The sequence below is a fragment of the Numida meleagris genome, chromosome 7, assembly GCF_002078875.1.
Source record: "Numida meleagris isolate 19003 breed g44 Domestic line chromosome 7, NumMel1.0, whole genome shotgun sequence".
Classification (NCBI taxonomy): domain Eukaryota; kingdom Metazoa; phylum Chordata; class Aves; order Galliformes; family Numididae; genus Numida; species Numida meleagris.
The window spans coordinates 11903797-11926892 of record NC_034415.1 but is presented as its reverse complement, the minus strand read 5'-3'; the positions used below and the strand labels follow the sequence as shown (position 1 = coordinate 11926892).

At 38.5% G+C, this 23096-nt stretch overlaps 2 protein-coding genes across 3 annotated transcripts; one reads left to right on the top strand and one right to left on the bottom strand.

Moving 5' to 3' along the window:
* DBT (dihydrolipoamide branched chain transacylase E2) lies at positions 147–14991 on the bottom strand. Of its 2 annotated transcripts, XR_002441080.1 has the most exons (13): positions 14432–14991; positions 12255–12319; positions 11204–11327; positions 10942–11017; positions 9646–9827; positions 8607–8734; positions 6598–6841; positions 5944–6110; positions 4957–5034; positions 4090–4281; positions 3848–3919; positions 1502–2973; positions 147–1298 (listed from the first exon to the last, which is right to left on the bottom strand). XR_002441080.1 is itself a non-coding variant. In XM_021404494.1 (11 exons), exons 1-11 carry the CDS (start codon positions 14237–14239, stop codon positions 2806–2808), a joined length of 1482 nt encoding a protein of 493 aa, XP_021260169.1. In that variant the 5' UTR covers positions 14240–14574; the 3' UTR covers positions 2336–2805. The 2 variants fall into 2 exon arrangements, 1 of the variants encoding a protein (XP_021260169.1); XM_021404494.1 differs by lacking the exons at positions 147–1298; positions 12255–12319 and having other exon boundaries at positions 2336–2973; positions 14189–14574.
* RTCA (RNA 3'-terminal phosphate cyclase) lies at positions 14856–23003 on the top strand. Its single transcript, XM_021404503.1, has 11 exons — positions 14856–14991; positions 15076–15176; positions 16648–16791; positions 18247–18370; positions 18814–18872; positions 19400–19541; positions 20491–20615; positions 20764–20822; positions 21414–21508; positions 21918–22022; positions 22385–23003. Exons 1-11 carry the CDS (start codon positions 14947–14949, stop codon positions 22481–22483), a joined length of 1098 nt encoding a protein of 365 aa, XP_021260178.1. The 5' UTR covers positions 14856–14946; the 3' UTR covers positions 22484–23003.

Below are 23096 nucleotides of genomic sequence, written 5' to 3'. Positions count from 1 at the left end.
TAATGAAAACTAAGAGTAAGCTAGTTTTGGCAATTTTTTTTAATTCTTTCAGTGTTTATCTGCAAGATAACTGAGCTTCAGAAAACACTTAGCACTGCATAAGTGCTATTAATCAGTAACAGTGATTAATTAGACTAGAAAAAGTATTACATAATTAAGTATTTTATTCACTGATTTTGCTTATGATGAAGAATTCCCATGTAAATTGTCAAAGTCCAGGCAGAAAAGTAATTTTTATCATGGTATGCAGAGGGGTTATTGCTCACCACTCCCTTTTACATGCTTCCAATCATAAAACATTTTTAACATTCTATTTCTTCAAAGAGACACTGGAGAAGATAAAAGGAGAACAACTGTCACAGTAAACAACAAGTATTAGAAGTTACTTGACAGACTATTTAGACCATTTTAACTTTGTTATTATTATTGATGCTTAATACATTTTTCTTCACTCAGATGGAAAGAGACAGGCAACAATTATCATAAAATCACTGTTTGAAACAGAAGTCATAAAACTGACTCGTTCTAACCTGGAATGCACTATAAGGATATAAAATATGAAGATGAAACTTAAAAAATAACACTCATTTGGTCATAGTAGTAGAAAATGTTTTCAGTCATTATCAGCTTGATTTAGATTCTACCATTACCACATAGAACTTCATAATGGAAGGTAAACAATAACAGTAACAATAAAAAACAAAAAACTTACCCTCTCCAGTCTATCACTAACTATCTGAACATAATTCCTAATTAAAAAGACGCTAACTGCTTTAGCTTTTAGTCTTCAAGGGCACATTTTTTATGTGTGGGGAGGGAATGCGTTAGAAGCAAAGGAGAAAGTTATGCAAAAGTAAAAGTGACCTCTTCGGTATAGGTATTGCTTCTTTCAGTTTTGGTAGAGGTTCAATACCCACAGTATTTATTTATTTATTTTTAATATAAATAGAAGCTCTGCTCTCTTGAGAGTGACGGATAATTAGAGTAAGGCAAAAATAAGTTTTACCTTTCCTTTTACTGGGTCTCTGAGAGTTAAAGAAATTTCAAGCTTCTTCTGTGAGCAAATTCTTCTCTAAAATATTTCAAGATCACTTTATCACTTTCTATCATACACTTTTGTTTCCTCAACTTATTTTTTGCATGGCCATAAGGCTAAAAAAATATACTATTCAGATTAAGCCCTTACCACAGTAACATACTTGTAGGAGAGTAGCCATTAGGCTGCGTTCTTTTAGTAGTCTCAAGTGCAGTACGTTCTTTACAATAAGTAGAAGATGGATCCACCTGTACAGGATTTCCTGCATGAAATCCACATATAAAAACAGTATTACTACAATTATTTGTGCCTTGAAAAAAATTCATTAGGAATAAATAAATCTGATAAAAATGAAACAGGTGTTATGCACAACATTTTAGTCGAACTTTTAAAGAAATGACTCATATAAAAGCACCTTATACCACAACAGAAATACAAATAGCACATTACATGTATACTCCTCACCTACATTACCACCTTTCCTCTTGCTCAGTCACAGCATCAAGGGTAGCAGAGATTTTACCTTGGTAGCTTACGTCTTGCATGTTTGCAGCTAAACACATCAGGCTACTTTGGTCTACAATACTGGTGAATGTTCCTGTAAAGATAGTTTTTGATTTATCTAAAGAAAGGAGAAAGTGTCCAATTTGCAAATTAATTTTTAAGGCCATGCAACTGTTTTTTCTTGTGTCTATTTCCAGCTTATGTTTCTAGAAGGCATTTATAACCAACCATTTTCTTTGTAACTCCTACGGAATAACCACTACAATCCTCATAATCTCTTAAGTTTACCTTCAAGCAGCACAATTATCATCTGTTCTGAAGACGTTAATTTGAACCTTTTCATTATTTGCCTTTTATCAGTTATTCCACATAATATTTTTTTAAATACTAATTCTTAGTTGTATCAGATTAACCTGTCATATTCTAGTAACTGAACATCAAAAATATACGATGGTGCAAATTTTAAGAATACATTCTGTTTACTGTCAGACTTATTTGATGTCACAATAACTGATGAGATCCTCCTTTTCTACAAATAGATGCTTTCTATAAGAAACAAAAATAACGGAATTTAAGGACTGTAACTACTTCCAGCCTATAAAAATGCAGTATATTCTAGAGAGTTTTAAGGCCCTGATAGTTATCAGCAAATGTTATCAGTAAGTATTTGAATAAATATGCCTTCTTCCTTTATCATTTGATAAAGTACCTGTGCAAGTAATGCCAGGAAAAAGTAGACTAGCAGAAGACTTGAGAGTTTAACTCTGTTAAACAACAAAAAGCTCTCTGGACATCTTACAGCAGAAGCATAATAGGCATTTTATTTGCATTTAATTTTGCATAACTTCTTTTGGGAATTTTGATACTATCGGTTAAGATAAATCTATGTTTCCAACAAAGAAGAACTGTGCGTTTTTCCCTTCAAAATTAGTTAATCTGTTTAAAAATACTACAGATGTAGATCAGTGATTCATTTACACCAGTCTTACAATCGTATGTATTACAGAAAGTAAAATAAAGATGACCCATCACCATATTCAGCAGTTGTGCCATGACCTACTGACAGCCTGCTGTAGAAGAAATTACAGCACTATTAATTAAAAGAAGAAACAGTTAATTGATAGACTGATATAAGCTGTTGAGAACTTTTAACCACATAAAATTATTATATAACATGAGTAGCAAAGGGCATGTGCTAGCAAAGCCAGCTTTTGTAGTTATTCAGTCTAACACAGTTTAAAGGCATATTCTAGCCAGGATTTCCTTCATTTAAGGTCTAGCAGCATCGAAGCAGGGTTCTCCAAATAAGATTTCCACAGGTTAGAAAAACGGGCCATTGTAGCTCCATCAATAATGCGGTGATCAGCTGACCAGCTCACGTTCATTATCTGTGCTTTAAATACTTCACCTTTTCCATTAAACCGAGGAAGAACCTAAAAATCAGAGAAAGGAGTAAAATAAAAATAGAAATATTCAATATTTTCTTTAACAAATCTGTATTTTTATCGTTAATCTAAATTCAAATATTCTGCTCAGTTAGAACAGACAGCAGTAGTGTCATTCAGAAATGCGAGTGCTTCCCATTACTGTTTCTGCTGCAGATTAAAATATAACGTGAACCTACATAACGAACGGAGATATCCAGTTTCCACTATCCTGGAAATAGTGAAGTAGTGAAAACTTTCATTGACTCAGAAGTTTTCTCCTGAATAATTTCTTGCACTGTTAGTGCTCAAAATGACAGTTTTCCTAAAGCATTCCAGAAACGAGGCTCATAGGAAGAACATGTGAAAAGTATTTTTAATTGATATTAACATCATATCCAGGATTGATCTCAAATATCTGCATTAAATAATTAAATCCCCAAATTCAGAAAATAAGAAACCGCCATGACCATGGAGTTCTGTATAGATTCAACCATCTGGCTCATGAAGCTAAATATTATTAAAATACTTTAAGTCTCAAGTTTTCTCCTTAATCATAGTAAGAGTGCTATTGCCATGTTGTAAAACTTTAAAAAATACGTTTACATTATTTGCTAATAACTAGAAGATTAAATACAGATCCAAGTGAACGTTAGAGAATTCTACAGAAAAAAGCTGAAAATTTGGCATAAAAGACTTTAGTGTCTCTGCTTAGCCATCTAAAAATACCACAACACTTTTTAATCACAAGCTAGGCACTTATGTAACAGAAAGAAGTCATATTTATATTAAAAACAGACAAACACATAAGAACATTTTCATTGAAGACAACCTTAGTTCACTAGAGTTAAACACTCACATTACCAAGATAAAGTCAGTATACCTGTATCTTTCCAAGTGCTCCAATAGCGACTTCAGGAGGTAGTATCACAGCTTTGGCATAAGTACCACCAATCTAAAAAACAAAACGCTGGGGATATTAGTTAACAAATAATTGTACCATGTATTTGAAAAGCTTCTAGCAGGAATTACTACTCATTTTGTTCTTTAAGTATTAAACTTTTATTAAGGTGGTCACTTCAGATGCAGTTTTCAGATACAAATTCTCATTTTTCTTGTACTTACTGTGCCAATATTTGAAAGGGTGAAGGTTCCCCCAGTGAGGTCATTTGTTCCCAGTTGGCCGGCAGAACCCAAGGCTTGTAGGCGATTTAATTCAGAAGCAATCTCAAAGATACTACTGACTTGAACATTTTTCACATTTGGGACAATTAAACCTTGTTCTGTGTCCATAGCAACTCCAATGTTGTGTGAAGCCTACAATAAGTTTCATTAACCAGACATTAACAGAAGCAGTCAACACAACACATATGCTTGCTAAAAGGAGTATGTAAGGATTCATCTGAGTGAGACTGATAAAACAACACAAAAGGAATTTTTACTAACTATATGTAAATACATACACACACACACATATATAAACACACATCACTTAAGAAAATGGACACTTATTTCCAGAAGTCTCTGGCCTATGATTCTATGATTCTAAGTGTCTGGCCAGCAACTTGTACAAAAATTACCTAAGTTTTATCAAAACTGAGCTTAAAATACGATTTAAATATATAATAGCTGAAAGTCCAAACAGCAGAATCACTGTGTCATTACTAAAAATTACTGTCTTTGGATTTTACATATTATCATTACAAATTGCTTGGTCTATCTTCAGGTGCAAACTAGGAAATCACTATGCTAATATACATTTTTGAGAACAAGCTGGAGTGAAAAAATGACTTTCATTAAACAAACCACTGAAATGAGATCTATACTGAATCAAATCTAATCTTAGATAGAATCTGGATACTCAAATTATTTTCCAGCACACCACTACAATTTTGGTATGTGTTCTTACAATTGGCTCAGACATTCTGAAAAGCCCTCATTAAATGTTAGTTTGAGTTTTCTGTTTACAACTTTAATCGGTAGTTTACAAACCTTATAAGTGATGTTTTGACAGTTTTCATCCAAAGAAGCATTAAGAATGGGATACTGCAATAATCCCATAGAAGCTGCCTGTTAAACATAAAAAAGATTTTTATACTTGATAACTCAGAGAAGTGCATGGAAAGCAAGGAACACTGGGAGACAAATGGGGTTGATAACCTATACTCAATGCAATCAAATATGGCTTCAACTCTCCTACTGCTCCCTGTGTGTTGATTTTCTCCTATGATTACAGTAACAGAAGGAAAAACTTACAAAAAGCAAATATACATCAGACAGACATATAGAAAGTAATAATCAATTTCTCAAGTTGTTTCCTGTTCCACAATTCAAATCAAGTATCCCAAAAAAACAGTTAGGAGATCACACAGCAATCTCATTGTAAACTCTCCAGTTAGATGGTAATTATTTCAGGGAACAGTAATTCCCCCTAAGAAGAGTAAGCAAAATAAGTACTTACTTAACACTCCAGTTGAAATAGCATTATCTGAAATTTTAGACTAAGCTATGCATTCAGACTTCAGTGATGACAGCAATTGGAAATGAAACCATGACAACTACATGAGTACAAGTGTCTGAACAAGAGAAGACATATATTCAATTCACCTGAACAACATAAACATATTCATTCATCTGAGGGATTCACTACCAACAACAATTACATTGCATTTTAAGTATGAGATTCATTTTAATGGAGGTCACCAAACTACTGTTACCAAAATATGTTTTGTTTAAATTACACACTCAACGATGCTTACTCACTTACTGCTCAAAACATTTCCATATTATCTAACCTAACTATAATTCCAACAGTAAATTGATAAATGGTGCTTAAAACAAGAAAAGCTGATACTTTTATTATGATCTGTGATTTTTTAGATGATAGAGAAGTGCTCCAAACTTAAAAAAATGATCTATCACAAGATTTTGGTAAAATCTGCAGTAGTGCTCCATACAGCATTCTGCTGCATCTCTTACCTTTATGAAGAAAGGCATAAAGGAAAGCTTAATTCCACGACTTTGTGCTGAAGGTTTTAGCTCTTCTCGCAACTGAACAAGGTGAGTCAAGTCAATCTCATCACAATAACCAAAGTGAGGGATCTTTAAGGCTGCACTCATAGTCTTTACCATTGCCTTGTGAAAACCTGGAAAATATTCACTGACTTCTTACATGAACAAAATGAAATTCTCAGAACTTACAGTGAAATTCCAATTACCTGAAAATTAAAATCTTTTATTTTCATCTTTCAATGAGATTTTTCTTATCTCAGTGTCTTTTACTGTATACTTCTCTGAAATTACTTTGCTACTAATTACATAATGACTCAAACTGTAACAAATTCACAAGCGTTTCCAAATTCTGACCTGTTTCAGAATACATTTGAAGAAACATGGGTTAAAAATGAGCAAGTGCAACTTGCAACTGAACTCCATCCAGCCAAGACATGAACAATTATATCACAAAATAATAACTTTATGCAACATTTTTTTGCAGAGAGCATGTTTTCCTACATCTCACATATAACAATAACTTGAAACACTCCCATCAAAAGGAACCAAATGTTCATCGAGTTACGCTTACCGGTAGTTTACTGTGAACATTTTCTCAAGATTTTGTATTTGATGATTTACCTGTTATAGGTTCAGTTTTATCTTTTCCTGAAAATGCAACGTGTCTGGAAATAGGTACTGGAATTTTGCGCGCTTTGTCCTTTGGAGCAGTTGGCACTGTCTCTGACTTTGGCAATGGTGCAATAATTTCAGCCTTTGGTGATGGAGGTAGGATAGCTCCCGTTTGTTTGGCCAAAAAATTGAGAATGTCTTCCTTAAGGATTCTGTTATCTTTCCCTGTTCCAATAACTTCACTCAATTTAATCTGAAAAGTATGTAACAAACTATGACACTTTCTTTACAGCAATATATATATTTACATCAATGTATGTATTTCTATACTATGAAATACAGTTACCAATTATTGATCCAACATATCTGCCATTTTATTTCCCTTTCTGTGACCAGCACTCCTGCCTCCTCATCCTTCTTAATATGGTTATCATAGAATCTTTTGAGTTGGAAGGGATTCTTAAAGGCCATCTAGTTCAACTCCCCCGCAATAAAAAAGGGACATCTACAGCTAGGTCAGGTTGCTCAGAGCCTGCTCCAGTCTGACTTTGAGCGCCTCCAAGGACAGGGCATCCATCACCTCTCTGGGCAACCTGTTTCAGGTTTCGGTGCCCCACCACACTCATTGTAAAAAAATTCTTCTTTATATCTAATCTAAATCTCCCCTCTTCCAGTTTGAAACCATTTCCCCTTGTCCTATCACAAAAGGCTCTGCTAAAGAGCCTGTTAGTATAATCCAACAACATTTTATGAGGCAAACGACCAGTATCTGTCACAGCAAATGGGTCATGTATTAGTCCTCACTCACCCTCTCCTCACTTTTGAAGGTCACAGGTAGCTAGACAACTTTTCCCTCCCTGTTGGCATCTTGATGGTCCTGGGCACTCAACCATCCAAAATGAACCCAACCAACCCATCACAGAACAGGGAAGCTCAACAGGACACAGCGCGCATCCTATAAAATCAAGCAGCTACAAGTCTTAAAGGGGACTTGGAATGGACCCGCTGCTGGACAGCAAAATGCATGATCCCTGGTGCTCAGGGACACCTCCACTATGGTATGCTTCCTCTAAGGATGGAGTGAGTGATTGTATTCCTTTACATCTTCTTCAAATCTAGACTGTGGCTGTTATATTGTACGCTAAATATTAATATTTGGCCTGAACTGGTGCAGGTGATGAGAACAAATGCCGAGTAACCATACACTACACTACTAAAAAAAAAAATTTCTGTGCGATGCTAATTGCAATATTTGGTGAAATAATAATGCTCTAATTATAACTACAGCTTAGTAGCATCCTCATTCTAACCAGGATCCCTAAAGAACCCATCTGTCTCTGTAGCATCAGGTGACACTTTCTATGACTTATTAGGTATGCAACACTGTTCAAATCACCTAAAAGGCCCACTAGCTGTCTTAATTGCATACTTTAAGGAGGAACAGTGAATACTACTTACTTCTTTATTACAGGATCAATAGTGAAGCATTAATTTGAAGAGAGTTATTTGTCACTTAAATTTCTCTATTTCTTGTTTTATTTTTCTCAAAAAAAAAATGCACCATAAGCTTTCAAAAAACAGTGGAATATTCATAGATTAACGCAAAAAAAAAAAAAAAGAATTAGGAAAGTCCTTAAAGGACCACATAGTCCATCGTTTGCTCTTACATAAATCTGGAGAACAGAGCAAGGTAGCTAAAGATGAAATTCAGTTTTTCCCTACTCCCTGCTCTGCCTCATGGATCCATTTCAAGAATTCATTATTTTTTTCACAAAAAGGTTTTCTTAATCACCAACCTAAAGCAACATAGCTGCATTTTAAGCCCACTAGTTCTTTTCTTATTCACCACAATCATCAGACAGCATCATTATCTCCATCTCTACAATGTTTTTTACCCATTTGGAATATATTCAAAAACAAGACATTCCTCACTGCACTGTCCCCTAATCCGTATCTTCTCAGTCAAACTGTTATAAAAGAGGGATACAATGTGACAGGACGTCATTTAGCAAACTTACATTGTTTTCCATAGCAAGACGACGAACTGCAGGTGTTGCTAATGTTTTGTGACCTTTTATCTCTTGGTGTGTGTGTTCTTCATGAGACATAGCTGGTGTTTCAACAACATCTTCTTCTGGGGCAACACCTGCAAAGAAGAAGAAAAAATAATTTATTAGATTACTCTATAAGTATTTGTTAAATTTCAGAACTTGCTTTAAGCTTTTTAACCCTAACTCAGGCACATGTCAAATAGGCAGTTGAAAAAAAAAAGCAGAAGAAAGTCTCAAATTTCTTACAAAAACTATTGAAGTATTAGCTAGCCCCCAGAATACTTAATATTATAATACTGAAGATTAATTGTGATCTATCCTCTCACTAGGTGTCTTGGTGTTTCTAGACAAATGCAGTTAAATATGTGTATAGGACCTCAGAGAAAAGGCTGCACATGAGTCAGCAACAAGCCCTTCTGGAAAAGGCATCTAACAGCATCCAGGGCTCTGTTAAGAGGAGTGTTGCCAGCAGGCTGAGAAAGGTGATCTTTTCCCTCTATTCAGCACTAGTGGGGTCACATCATAAGTACTGGGTCCACTTCTGGCCTCCCCAGGACAAGAGATAGATGAAGCTAAAGGAGGGAGCCCAGCTAAGGGCCAGTGAAGATGATCAAGGAACTGGGGCATCCCTCCTGTGAAAAAAGGTTGACAGAGCCAGGACTGTTTAGCCTAGAGAAAAGATGGCTCTCCTAATGAGATAGGCGGATCTCATTAATGTATATAAATATTTGAAGGGAGGGTGTAAAGAAGACAGAGCCAAGCTCTTTCAGTGACATCCAGTGACAGGACAGAATACCTCACGGGCACAAACTGAAACACAGGACGTTCTGTCAGAGCACAAGGAAAAACTTCTCTGTGAGGGTGACAGAGCACTGGGGCATGCTACCTAAAGAGTCTGTGGAGCCCCACTCTTTTGAGGCATCCAGAAGTCATGTCGACATGGTTCTGGGCAACATGCTCTAGCTGACAAACTCAAAATATGCAAGAGAAAAACTGCTTACAATACCTTTTGAAGCATCAATTTCAATGTCCACAAGCGGTTTTCCAACATAAGCAATATCATCTAAATTGTAATGGAGTTTTCTAATGATGCCATCATAACGACTTGTAATAGTAACAGAAGCTTTATCACTTTGCACCTCACAGATACTATCAAATTGAGAAACGCTATCACCTTCTTTTATATACCTAAGAGAAAAGACACATGCTAGTATAAAATATTACAATAGTAAAAGCCTACGCTGTGCATTCTTTAAATTAAGTTCAGTTACATACATCCCCACAATATGAAATGCATTCTGGATATAATGACAAATTATGCACAATGGTTAGATTTGTTATATACCGCCTGTCAGATTGCTCCAAAGCCACTTGTGTGAAATGACACAATGTTTCAGAATACTGTCACATATACAATTTTTTCTATTATTTCCGCTAAGCAGCATTTTCTTGACAGATTATAAACTACTTCAAAAAAAAAAAAAAAAACCAACCAAAAAAGCTTAACTCAGTTTGAAGCTAAAGAAGGTCTCTGTTTCAAGTTGTAAAGACCAGTGCACAATCAGTTTCAGAAAAAAATCTAGAAGTAGGAAACTGTCTCCTATGCAAAGAGATATTTCTCCTATTTTACCTTCACTCAGAGGGCAGTGAGGTACTGGCACAGGCTGCCCAGACGAGTTGTGGATGCCCCATCCCTGGAGGCGTTCAAGACCAGGTTAGATGGGGCCCTGTGCAGCCTGATCTGGTGGGCTGCAGCCTTGCCCACAGCAGGGGGTTAGAACTGGTCTTTAAGGTAACTTCCAACCCTAGACTTTTTATGATCCTATTTGTACAAAGGGCATTCTAACACTGTTTTCTTCTATTTGACACCTTGATTTTGCTTAAAACCATTAGTCGTTGGCTTTTTAGGAACATTTTACGTTTTTTATCTAAGTAAACGGAGAAGGGGTACAGGATAAAACCGCGTGGATTCTCTGGAATTTTTTCTTTGTCATTTTTTTCTAAAGTTCTGAAGTTCAGCCTAGATCTCCTCTAAAAACAATAATCACTGAAAGAAAGCCTACCTACAAGTGCAGTTAGGGCATCCCATTTCTTCTACCTTTTCTATTCCCAAAGACAACAGATTACAAGTAAACAAAATGTAAAGGTCACTATATATGAAGTTTCAAAATGTGGGAATCAAAACTTGAAAGACTTCAAGAGTAGCACAGAAAACATACTCTCTGAAATAATTATTGATACTTGATAATTACGGATAGTACTTGCTAATTTCTTAATGCATTTTTAAGGAAGCTGAGCTTACCATTCTTTCACAGTCACCTCTGTAATACCTTCTCCAATATCAGAAAGCTTAAACTGGACGATTTGGCCATGTGAAACTTAAAAATAAAAATAAAAAAAAAATAACCAAGGAAAATCAGCTTGTTTAATATTAAGCATAAGATATCAGACAGAATAATCTGAATACATTAAAAATAGTTAAATGTCATTTACATACAAGCCACTAACATACCATTCATAAAAGAGCAAATTAAAACAAATTATTTTATTATGAAAAAGATTACCAGCAGATGTTCTGAATAATCGCTGTTGATGACTAAACTTGAAGGCAGATTTGTCAAACACACACGCATATTTTGATTTTATAAAGCGAATGCTGCTGCACGATCTAACGTGGTGAACACAAACCTGGGGGAGAGAAGTCTCAAGTGTTAAAACATTAGGCTGAGAAGACAGAGCTCACTTAACATTCCTGATACAACAGCAGTTACAAGAACATGTCATTTCTGTAATTTCTATGGAGAACTTCTTAGGAAAATACAATTATACTGAATACATGCTGAATGTATAATAACCATTAAATTAGCATAAGTTTTGCCATGTCTTTAACTTCTATTACTAACACAACACACAGGGAGATTAATCCCACAATAATATAACAAATTAACAAAAATCGTGACAAGATCTGGTAAGAGATTCATCATTTCCATCGTTTCTCTAAACAAGTAGTTTAACCAGGACACACAAACAAAAAGCACAGGTAATATCAACTACATCAGACATCTGAAATACTCTCATGCAGTGTGAATCCTGGAAAGGTCCTCTAGACTGCAGGAAAAAAAATCAACGTGTTTTTCTTTGCCAGTTCTTATTCCAGTCAAAGGTTGATCAGAAGTAAATATGAGAAAGGAAATTCACACCAGAGGGCACAAACAGTTACCCTTTTATTTCTGTTAATGTAAAGGAGATAAGCATCTTTAAGTAACTTCAATTGCAATTATATTCATCCAGAAATCAACTTAAAGAGTCAAAAGAATTTTCTGAAATATTCTTTATACAAAGCTGTATGCTTTAAAACATCATATAATCAGTTGTGATTTTGGTCAAAACAAAGGCAGTAGCATTTGCATTGACATAAACAAGCATTTTATCATTAATCTCATCAGAAGTTAGTTCACATCCTTTCTTATTTAGTAATATTTCTTAAATCTCACTTGAATTCTGGTGTTATGGTGCCTTGGGTGATGTAAAATTAATAAAAATAACAAATGATCTGTAGATGCTATCCCTAATTAATTTAGAGACTAAAAAAAGAAATCAGGTGCTACAATGTACCTCCAGTAGCTCAAAACTGTAAAATTTAGAAATTATCTTCTCAGATGAGCCAGAAAACAGGACACCTGTATGGGAAAGTTCATTTTAACTTATTTTTTTAATATCCTTTCAAATAATTTCAGACCACATGAAACTTTCCGATTCCCCTCCCACTCACCCCCCACTGTTGAGCTATTTGATTTTATATTATACTTTTAATGTGCAGATTATCCTGAAAGCTGTACAGTTCTGAATTGACTATGCACGTGTTTTCTAAATTATTCGATCTAGCACTGAAAGTTGTATTTAATATCACCTTTCTTTTAGGAACAAATATTTATACAAAACAATCTCCAATAAAGGACACAGCAAAGTCACACTGAGTTACTCTGCATCTGCCTGCTACTAAGATTGCATCCTCTGACCTAGAGCAAGTATTCTTCTAATTCCTATAATGAACAAAGTCATTCTTTTCGGGCATGATTGGTCTTGCCCATCAGTTCAGTCAGAGTTGTGAATATTGTGCTTTTCTTAATCACTTATCCTAAAAACTGACTGCTGGCCTCAGCACAAAATGCTGTCACACAGCATGCAGGTCATCGATCACCTGATGGAGTGACACTCAGCCATACTTCAGCCATAACGGACGTGGTGCTCAGAGGCAATGATTCCACATCAAAGATGCTCTTCTGAAGAATTCTTTTGACTTGCTCTCATATCGAGTTGTTTACTTACATTGGATTTGTTTTGCATAATACTCTCTACCTCCAACTACATAGTTACCTATATGCTAAACTGATAACCTCATCTCCTTAATAACAGCACCATGTCATGTTCTCCAGATCACTGTTCTCTCCTCACCACTTAACACAAGAACCCCAGGCTCCTTTTTTCTCCTCATCACAATGTAACATCTCCGTGGACAACCACACAGCCCACCCTCCCTCCCGTCACCAGTTAAAGGGTTTGCAAGAACACCAAGAATTTTTGAACATAATACTTCAGAATTGTGATAACCATCTGATTTCTTGGATGTTAACACTGCTTTGCAGTAGGTGGTCACAAGAACTAGAGCTCTGCAAGAATCAAAACGTGCTGCTGGAAATGCCTACCATAAATGGCCTATTCCGAAGTATACTGTTCAGCATGCACACTGATAAGATGAAGATTCTCATCTCATCACAATCTCTCTCTGGATGCAAGAGGGGATGGTCTGGCTAAGAAGGAAACTAAAAAGAAGCTTCTATTTTCAAAATTATTTGATTAGCTATACAGAGCCTAAAATCAAATAATTACAAGAATAATGTCTTCATGATGGCATATGCTCAAGAGATTATAAGCATCCAAAAGAGCAACCAGTGGATTCACCTACTGAAGCACGGTGCGGCACCTACATCGTTTAATTTACAAGTTCGCGGGTTGCTGGTATTCGGGGAAACGCCTGCTTCCCCTTCAGCGCAAGGATCCTTCGCTACACCAAGGGACCGATGCACGGCCGCAAGGCAGCACAGCGTCTAGGCAGTGCCATAGTCGGACGACCTAGAGGTAACTCAAGAGAAGAATGGCAGCCACCTGTCACGGGAGGCACAGGTTCCTCTCGCAGGAAACACGGACAGCGAGAAGACACCGGGGTGCGGGAGCGTAGGCAGTCCGTGGGCAAGCGGGCACGAGCGGTGCCCGAGCCCCACGAGCTGACAGGCGGCGGGGGTACGGCCAGCTCCGGGGGCACGGCCGGGCGGGCTGGGGGAGGCGGGCGTAGTGTGCGCCCGGAGGCGCAGGGGACGGCTGAGGGGAACGGCCAGTCCCTACGCGGTTCGTGTTCGCGCGGGGGGCTGCCGCTCGCTGCCGGCCGGTAGGAAGCAGCGGGGTCTCAGCACGACGCCGAGGCGGAGGTGCCGCGCGCCGCTCTCGCCGGAGAACCGAGCCAGAACCCGCGGGACCCCCGCTCCCCTTACCAGGCGCCCCGCGGTCCTGCAGCTGCTCCTCAGAGCGGTCACGGCCGCCATGTTCCTCCGGGAAGAGGCAGCCCCACGCCCCGCACACCTCCCACCGAGCAGCCAACCCGCGGGCAGCCACGCGGGCCGCAGCCAACCAGCCGGGCCGGGGGGTGGCGGTGGGGGCCCCGGCTGTGTGGGGGGCAGCGCGGGAGCCGCCTCAGGGCCGCGACACGCCCGCAGGGAGCAGCGGGAGGGTGTCACCTGTCGGAGTCCCGTAGGAAAGCCGCAGGCGGAGCGAGGGCAGCGTCTCTTGGAGGCAAAGGCGCGCGGGTAGCGTTACGGGCCCGGCCGTTCCCGGCGCACTGTAATAAACCTCCGTGTGACGGACAGACCGACATCCGCGTGTTTCTCCGCGTTTCTTGTAACGGGCCCCTCTGCTACAGTCCGGCCGCTTTCCTGACTCGGGCGGCCACGAACCCGGTGCGAAGCTCTGTGCCGGGCCGGGCCGCGCCGGGCCCTCTAGCACGGCGGGATGGCTCCAGCCCCTCCCGCTACGCGGCGCCTCACGCGGCGGTGCCGCCCCCAACGCACTGCGGGCGGGAGGCTCCGCTCTGCGCCTGCTCTGCCGTCCCTCGGCACAGGCACCGGCACCCTGCGGCGCGTTACTCTTCCCGCGTACGCTGCTCCGCCGGGTTCTCGCTGTCCCCAGGGCACGGCCCGGATCCCATCTGTGCGGCGGGGGCTTCCGCGAAAAACAGCTCCCCTGGCCGCCAGCCATGGACGGGGACAGGGTGGAAATAGACGGCGGCATCATGGAGGGGGTGAGCACCGGGGCGCGCTGGGCTCGGGCGGGCCGTGCCGGGCCGTGCCGCGCCGCCGCGCCTGACGAGCGCCGTTCCTTGCAGGGCGGGCAGATCCTGCGAGTGTCCACGGCGCTGAGCTGCCTGCTGGGCCTGCCGCTGAGGGTGCGCCGCATCCGCGCCGGGAGGAGCCAGCCCGGCCTCAGGTAACGTCCCTACCGAGCCCCCGCTCTGCCTCCCGGGCCGTCTCGGAGGGGCGTGGTAGTCCCCGGGCGCGTGTGAGGCCCTCATGGGCCGGGGCGCAGCTCCGCCGCCCCTTAGCTGCGCACCGAAACGCTTCCGAGGACAGAAATCATGCATTTCCGATGTTCTCAGAGGGCTTTTTCAGTCAGAAAACGTTGTCTGTGGCTCACTTCCTTGGAACGACCGAGTGTGGAGGAGTCCTAGGCGAGCTGTCCGCAGTCAGCCCCTGCCTGCACGTTCCCTGTGCCCTCAGCGCAGCTGCCTCTCCCTGGCGCCGGCTGTGCCAGGCAGGGAGAACGCGCCCTGTCCCCACCCGTCGGAACTGAGAAGTATTCTCCAAGGTGCCAGACAGCTCGCATGATGTGAGGCAACGTAAAGTTAAAATCATGTACTGCCTCCCTGAGGCATTACTTACAGAGATACAGTATTAAAAACTGTTTCAGTGCTACCTCTATGTCCCAGAGCTGTCGTTCTCATTCTGAAGCCACCAGACACCTCAGACACATTACTTGTGTTTCTCATCTTGACTGAATAATCAATGTTCTTCTTTGTAGGCCTCTGCTCCTCTTTAATTCCGTTAGTTTCTGACACTTCTGGACTAACATCACTGGGCTCTAAACGCATCCAGGAGAGGCATGAGCCCTGAGGCACTTAATTTGGGCTTACTGAAGCAGTCTTGCTTAGCTAAGCTACTGCTTTATACATCCTTGAAAACAGTCCATGGAGCAGTATATACCTTTGCTTGGTTTTGGTTTATTTCGCAGTGGATCTTAATGTAAGGAAATCCAGATATTCATGTGGGCTTGGCAATCAATTAGTAATTGCTTTACTCTCTTAACAGCCTATCGCCCAGAGAAAGCTACTGAACAAAATCATACCTCACAATCCTAGTGGCATCTTCAGAACTTAATGAAATAGTGAGGTCACTCTGGTGGCATTTAGGTTTCCTTGCACATGTGAAAAAGAAAAGCAAAAAACAAATGGTTGCTTTTTTTTCTTCTTCCTATTTAAACCACACTAACAAATAGAAGTGCATGCACGGCAGAACTGCTAGCTCTTTCCTGGCTCAGGGCTTGGCTGTTCAGGATTGCCACCATTATCCCATTTGCCATTATTATCCCACTATTATTTTTTTTTTTTCAAGCATTTATCACATTAAGACAATGACTGCTGCACCTCATCTGCCTGGCTTGACCCATTCTAATGTATCCTTCCCACTAGGATCCTAAAAATTCCAGAATGGTCAGTATGCCGCTCTGTTGGCAGCTGTGAAATCAGGATAAATACTGTAGGATACAGACCAAATTTCTGATCCTTGTTTGAAATCTGTGATTGTGCTTATCAGATGATGTTTAGTGTTTTTTTTTTTTTAATGTAAACATCACTGTGTAGTCTGCTTGCATGCATCTTTAACTTAGTATTTGTGACATTAAGGCCTCAGCATCTGTCTGGATTGGAGATTGTTCGAGATTTATGTGAAGGGAACCTGGAGGGTGGAGAAATTGGCTCAACAGAAATAACCTTCACTCCTGGGAAGATCAAAGGTGGAACCCACATAGCAGATACCAAAACAGCAGGGTATGTCTTTGTATGTGGATAATGACTGGCAAGTAACTGCTCTTAACTGCTCTTGGTAACTTTAAAATCATGACAGATTAGGTTTTGGTAACTTTAAAAATCTCACAGAAGAGAGGAAGAAAAGAACACTAATACATGGCTGATGAGCCATAATCTTTGCTACCTGATACATGTGACCAAAGGACCTGTAATGTAAGCAGGATGTGTATTAATAAAGTACATACAAGTGGAAGTTATAATGATATGTAAGTTGAACACTTGATTAATGTTAGCTAAAAACCAGATGCCCAAGTGTTTAATATCTTATTTTCTTACATTAGTACTTTAACCGTTGGGTCAATGCATCAAATTAGATTAGTGTCTTAGAAATTTTAAATATGAAATTGTAAAACCATTACATACCTGGTGTTGAACTAATACATTGATATTCATTTATTGGTTATACAATAAAATATTGAATTAATCCTCTTTATCTAATAAAGTCAATTTAAAGGTTGTACTTACACATGTGATGGTGCAATGTGGGATACTGGTCTTTGGGATCTGGGAATACGTTCCATGCACTGGTTTTTTTGTCCCTGTCTTTCTTCTGTAGTTGGATCATTTGTTCTTGGAACCTGTTGCAAAAATGAGTGAAATAGGTTCAGCTAGGGAAGAAGACTGGTGTGAACTTGGAAGCATAAGCTAGGTTAGACACAAGTGAAGGTTTCCTTTAAGTTAAGAAAAACATGTTTCTGAGCTGCTACGGTTTAAACAACCAAGCTGATTTCTTTTCTGTGTCTTAACACAGAAAGGCTTGAGTAGGCAACAATACAAAGAGATTAGTACAAAAAAGTATGGCTCACATACATTTGGAGAGTGTTTAAGAAAAAAACAGGTGTACTTCAGTGTAGCAGCAGCTACTATTTTCACAATTCAAAATGATGTTGGAAACACTCGTGAGATAACTTTGATTTTGCTGAGCGTATTTACTTCTGGAAAGTATATTGGAAGGTTGTTTTTTGTTATGTATGATTCAATTATAAAGGAGTCACACACTTCAAAGCACATTTTCTATGCCCCTGAATTCTCTTATGTGAGATGTTGACCAGCTTCTAGGCAATTTTGTCCGTTTTTATATATTTTATTACTAACTAATTATTAAAATGTTAAAATTGCTGCTTAAGCCTTTTTGCTTTACTGTCTGCTATCTAACCCACAGTTTTCACAGTACTGTCAGTATACTAAGTAAGCTACTTTTAAAGATACAATTATTGTAAAACAAAAACACTTATATGTAAGCTTGCTAGGAATATGAAGTTTTAGTTTAGCAAATTTTAAACAATAATGTTTATACACTATGTTAAAAATCAAATACATAAATGCTCTGTAATGTCATTTATTTGCCTTTGATGTGTAGTGATTCTACATGGATTATGACTGCGTGACACTTGAGTATCTTATAATTCCTTCTAGGAGTGTGTGTCTGCTGATGCAGGTAGCAATGCCCTGTGTGCTGTTTGCTGCTTCCCCATCAGAACTGCATTTTAAAGGTGGGACTAATGCAGAGATGGCTCCTCAGATAGACTACACAGTCATGGTAGGGAAAATTCCTTTGGCTTGGTGCATCTTTCGTGTGTGTGTATGCATTGTAACGACTGTTCTTCTGTTGCTCTTACTGCAATATGTAATTGCACAATTAGGCATGAGAATATTAAACTATTTATGTATTGTGTAGAGAGCAACCAGTGTGTGATGGAATTCCTTGCAACAACAATTTGTGTTTTTGCTGTTGGTTACTAAATGTGAATTATTAGGAACTTCTCTTTCTCTTTCCATAAGAGAATCCTTTAACCCAAACTATTCTGAATAAAGTATGAGGAAATTCAAATAAGCTGCATGGATGAGATTGGCTATTTTTTTTTAAAACGTAATTGAAATGTTTGTTTTGAACTTTTTTTTTTAGAAGACTGAATACAATAGTGGAAAATTATACATGCATAATAGATTCACTCTGTGTTTTTATATATGCTTGTTTTTCAGGTTTTCAAGCCAATAGTTGAAAAGTTTAATTTCACATTTAATTGTGACATAAAAAAGAGGTAAGTTACGGGGTCATGAGGCAGAAACAGGCCTTACTGAACCAGTGCGTGAGCCTGGAGGCACACAAGGTGCTCTGAATCCACCTGAGGGATGAATTTATAATTAATTAACTAAGGCATTTAACATTAGCTGCCCCTGTGTGTACCATCACTGTATGATGAATGATACAGTTCTTTCCTGTCTTTTTTTTTTTCATTGCTGAGTCTTCAGCTGCTGTTTTAATGTTTCCTATGAATTACCCCTTCCTTGAGGGAAATGCATGCTGAACAGATACTCCATTATCTAGCTTTTTCTGAGGTGCCAGTTACATTAGCGTTTGGCAGTTAATAAGGTATGTGTTATGAGGTAATGCTATTGAAGAATAAACTTGTATTATAAAGATTTCTAAGACACCAACAAAATTCATATGTATGGTAACAGAGAACATAAAAATGTATCATAAAATTTATGAGGAGACTTCTGGCTATTTTCTTAGTTTCCTTGTGATCTTTGCATTTAATTATATCTGATTCCTGTTTGTACATAGGGGCTACTATCCTCAGGGAGGTGGTGAAGTTGTAGTCCATATGTCACCGGTCAAAGAGTTAAGTCCAATAGACTTAACAGAACGTGGCACCGTGACAAAGATATATGGAAGAGCATTTGTTGCTGGAGCACTGCCTATAAAAGTGAGTGCTGATAATAGCCCTGGTAGTATTCAACGTCACAAATCTATATAAAATTGCACGTAATCTACCTTGTATACTTATACTGTTCCTGTATTCTGCAGTCTTCCACATGCAAGCCAAGTAGTTGTATCAGATGGATTCAGTTATTCAGATTGTAAAATAGAATTTCAGACATTTGTAAAATGCGCTTATTGCTTAGGAGTATGGTAGCAGCTAAAGCAGGAAATGAGAACAGTATAAGTGACTTCCTTCATAAAACTATTCAAAAATATTCAGTACGTATTGAAGGATATTTTATACTATGTATCATTCACGTTTATGTGGATTATCTTAAATCTGAAACAGTGGCTTTTCATAGGTTGGTGGGTAAGTAATGGGATCTCCTCAGGATTCCTTCCCACACACAGCCTCAGAAGCGCAAGAGGAAGGGATTGGAGAAGGGTGTTATTTTTTGAAGAGCTGTGGAGTGGTGGTTTTGATCTTAAAGTCTCCAACCCTATGAATATTGGCTATGATCTTTTTCTCCCATTGGATCGCAGGGATGGGATAAGCTTCATCTCCCCCCCCCCACCTTTAAAATTGTTATCATAGTAATTGTTGTCAGTTTGGTGTGTTGTTGTTTTTCTTTGTTTTTACAGTCTAAGGTCCTGAGATAATCAAGACTAAAATCTTTCTCCATATATATGGAGAAGAATTATTGAAATTTCTACTGCTATTGGAGCTTCTATATACAGTGCTGTAATCTGTCATTTGTTCATTATTAGTGGGAAAATTCTCAGAAGAGAGGATGCTAAGTGTTTGCTTGTAGAGGTTTTATAACAATCCTTTGCTCTTTTCTCTTTAGTCTCTTTATTAAAGGATCCATTGCAGTAATTAGGCTTATGAGGAAAACGTATTACTATCGTTACATCATTTAATTAATTTATGTTTTTACCTCATATCTTGTTAGCTGGCAAAAGATATGGCAGCAGCAGCAGTGAGAAGCATCAGAAAAGAAATCAGGGATCTTTACATTAACATTCAGACTGTTCGAGAACCTGACGATCAAGCCTTTGGGACTGGAAGTGGAATAATGTAAGATAAGCCCATACTTCCTATTAATGCTTGTAACCTTGCTGGTTACTTATCTGGTTGATTGGCTAGATCTTGATTAATTATCTGATAAATAAATTGTAATGTGAGTGATATTGTTCTTAATACCTATTCTGCTTTTTCTGCTCAGCATTGTTGCAGAGACTTCAACAGGCTGTTTGTTAGCTGGGTCGTCACTTGGCAGGAGAGGTAAGAGTGCAGTATACCTCCTTCAGAATCAACTTAATATACTGTTAACAAATAGGAATCTTAAGTATAATCTATTCAAAGATCTGATGCTTTGAGTGCTGGTTTTTTTTTAAGTGGATGCTTTTCTGTAATAAGGGTCAGTGAAAATGAACAGATTTTAAACTCTATAAATAAAATCTTGCACTTTATACTTCTGTGCTGCTTCTGCCTCACAACAAAAGTGGAAAATACTTCTGGATTTTATGTACATGCTCTGTGGTTTACCTGTGAAGGTTTTGTTCAGTGCTGAATCTAGATGTTTATCTAGATTAAATGGAATAGATGTGATTTTCATCTAAATGGTTTTACTAAAATGTTTCTCTGACTGTAAGTGTGGCTACATGCTTCACACTGCTTGGGGAATATGTACTATATGTCATCATAAGACATGAGTTTTTTTAAGTGGATGTTTGAGGCAAAAGTATGGAAATAAGATTTTAAAAGTTGATAATTTCTGTTGGTGGTGTGTTTGTTTTGTTTGTTTTTTCCCCTGTATTTTTTACATGTTACAAATAAGTGGTAGCATCCTAACTTCTTGGATTTCTCTGTTAGGAAAAAATTCTGACAAGGTTGGCATTGAAGCAGCTGAGATACTGCTTAAGAATCTTAAACATGGTGGAGCTGTGGATGATTCTTTACAAGACCAAGTAAGAATCCTATATGTCTTCACATTAGTTTGAAGTAGCAACCACATTTACATATATATATTACTTGAAAAGAATGCAAGTCTGAGCAGTGAAAGAATGGCACACAGATTTCAGAATTAGGTTGTATTTCCACAGGCTAATGTGGCATAATTAGTTAATAATCAGACATCTTAGAGGTTTCTGGATGTGATCACAACTTCTCTACAATTAGCAAAATACGTATGCTTCTTAGCAAATACAGATGCTTTGGCTTTGCACCACATCCTTAAATTTTCCCTTCCTGCAAATCTTAGTATTTATGGAAGAATGAGTTAGTAATTTGCTTCCATTTGGGACTCCAAATATCTAGGAGGCGTTGCTGTTTGTCTTGCTTGCCTAATTTCATTTAAGAATCTCATTCCCCTTTCAGCTGATCATTTTTATGGCATTAGCAAAGGGAGTGTCTAGAGTGAAAAGTGGACCAGTTACACTTCATACTCAAACTGCAATACACTTTGCAGAGCTGCTAACAAAGGTGAGTCCAAAACTTCAGGAAGTTTCACCTGTCAGTTTTCATCCAGTAACTAAAAAGGGTGCAGTTGTATAGATTCACTCTATATTTAGCAGATACTGTGAAGTAAATTTCATCATGGAGGACTAACACTGATAAAATAACAGCGACAATGTTTATATACGAGTTTGCCAGTAGAAATTGAATATACTTCAGAGTTAAGTGCCTTTAGAATGTTTACCACTTCAATTTAATTTTTTCAATTAAATCAGTCTAATCTGTAATATGCATAAACAAGCAATAATGTGATTATTGGGCATCAGATATTGAAGATTTAAACTTACGAATAACTGAATTTGTGATTTGTGTTTCTAATCCTGTTTTAGGCCAAATTTACTGTGACAAAATCAGAAGAGGAAGATCCCAGTAAAGATACCTACATCATTGAATGCCAAGGAATGGGGATGATAAACTCAAACTTATAGAGTTTAAAAACAAACAGCAAGAAAAAAGGAAGATAGCAAAAGCAAAATAAACTCAACATACCTCAGCGATGCATTGCACTATATTTCAGTGGACGTATAACATACATGTGAACAGCAGGATCCTTCTGTCACATCTGATCAATTTGATTTAACTTCAAGGATGATAGCAAGTTTTCCCTTGCTGTGCTGAACAAATCTGTGGTGTGAAAAATGGAAACTTTTCATTTTTACCGTTATCAATGAAATGAGTACAATCAGGAAAGCAAACAGAATACAGTGTATGTATTTGGGCAGCTGAGTGCATCACTTACTTAAACTGTAAGAATTCAGATTCACCAAAATAGAGAATAACTATTTCAGTTTTGAGAAAACACATAGATGATGTATCTTCTCCCCTTTTATGTACATTTTATTTTTTTTGATCCTTTGTGGAATAAGGGGCACTTTCAAATCTGTATCTATGTTCTCAACAATTTTGCTTAAATTGTATATGAGAAAATAATAAAGCAGTAGCACCATATGAAAGCCTAGTATTTATTTTTCCTGTTACCTCAGCAGGTTGTGTTCCTAGGAGACTGATAGACTCTAACTGTTCAGAAGTGTAATTTCCTTC

Coding starts and splice junctions, on each gene's coding strand:
- DBT (XM_021404494.1), bottom strand. CDS start 14,239: ATGGCGGCCGTGACCGCTCTGAGGAGCAGCTGCAGGACCGCGGGGCGC. Junction 8,735..9,645: donor TGAAATTGATGCTTCAAAAG/GTATTGTAAGCA, acceptor TCTTCTTTGCAG/GTGTTGCCCCAGAAGAAGAT. Junction 3,920..4,089: donor CCCTTTCAAATATTGGCACA/GTAAGTACAAGA, acceptor TTTGTTTTTTAG/ATTGGTGGTACTTATGCCAA.
- RTCA (XM_021404503.1), top strand. CDS start 14,947: ATGGACGGGGACAGGGTGGAAATAGACGGCGGCATCATGGAGGGG. Junction 15,177..16,647: donor AGGAGCCAGCCCGGCCTCAG/GTAACGTCCCTA, acceptor TGTGACATTAAG/GCCTCAGCATCTGTCTGGAT. Junction 22,023..22,384: donor TTGCAGAGCTGCTAACAAAG/GTGAGTCCAAAA, acceptor ATCCTGTTTTAG/GCCAAATTTACTGTGACAAA.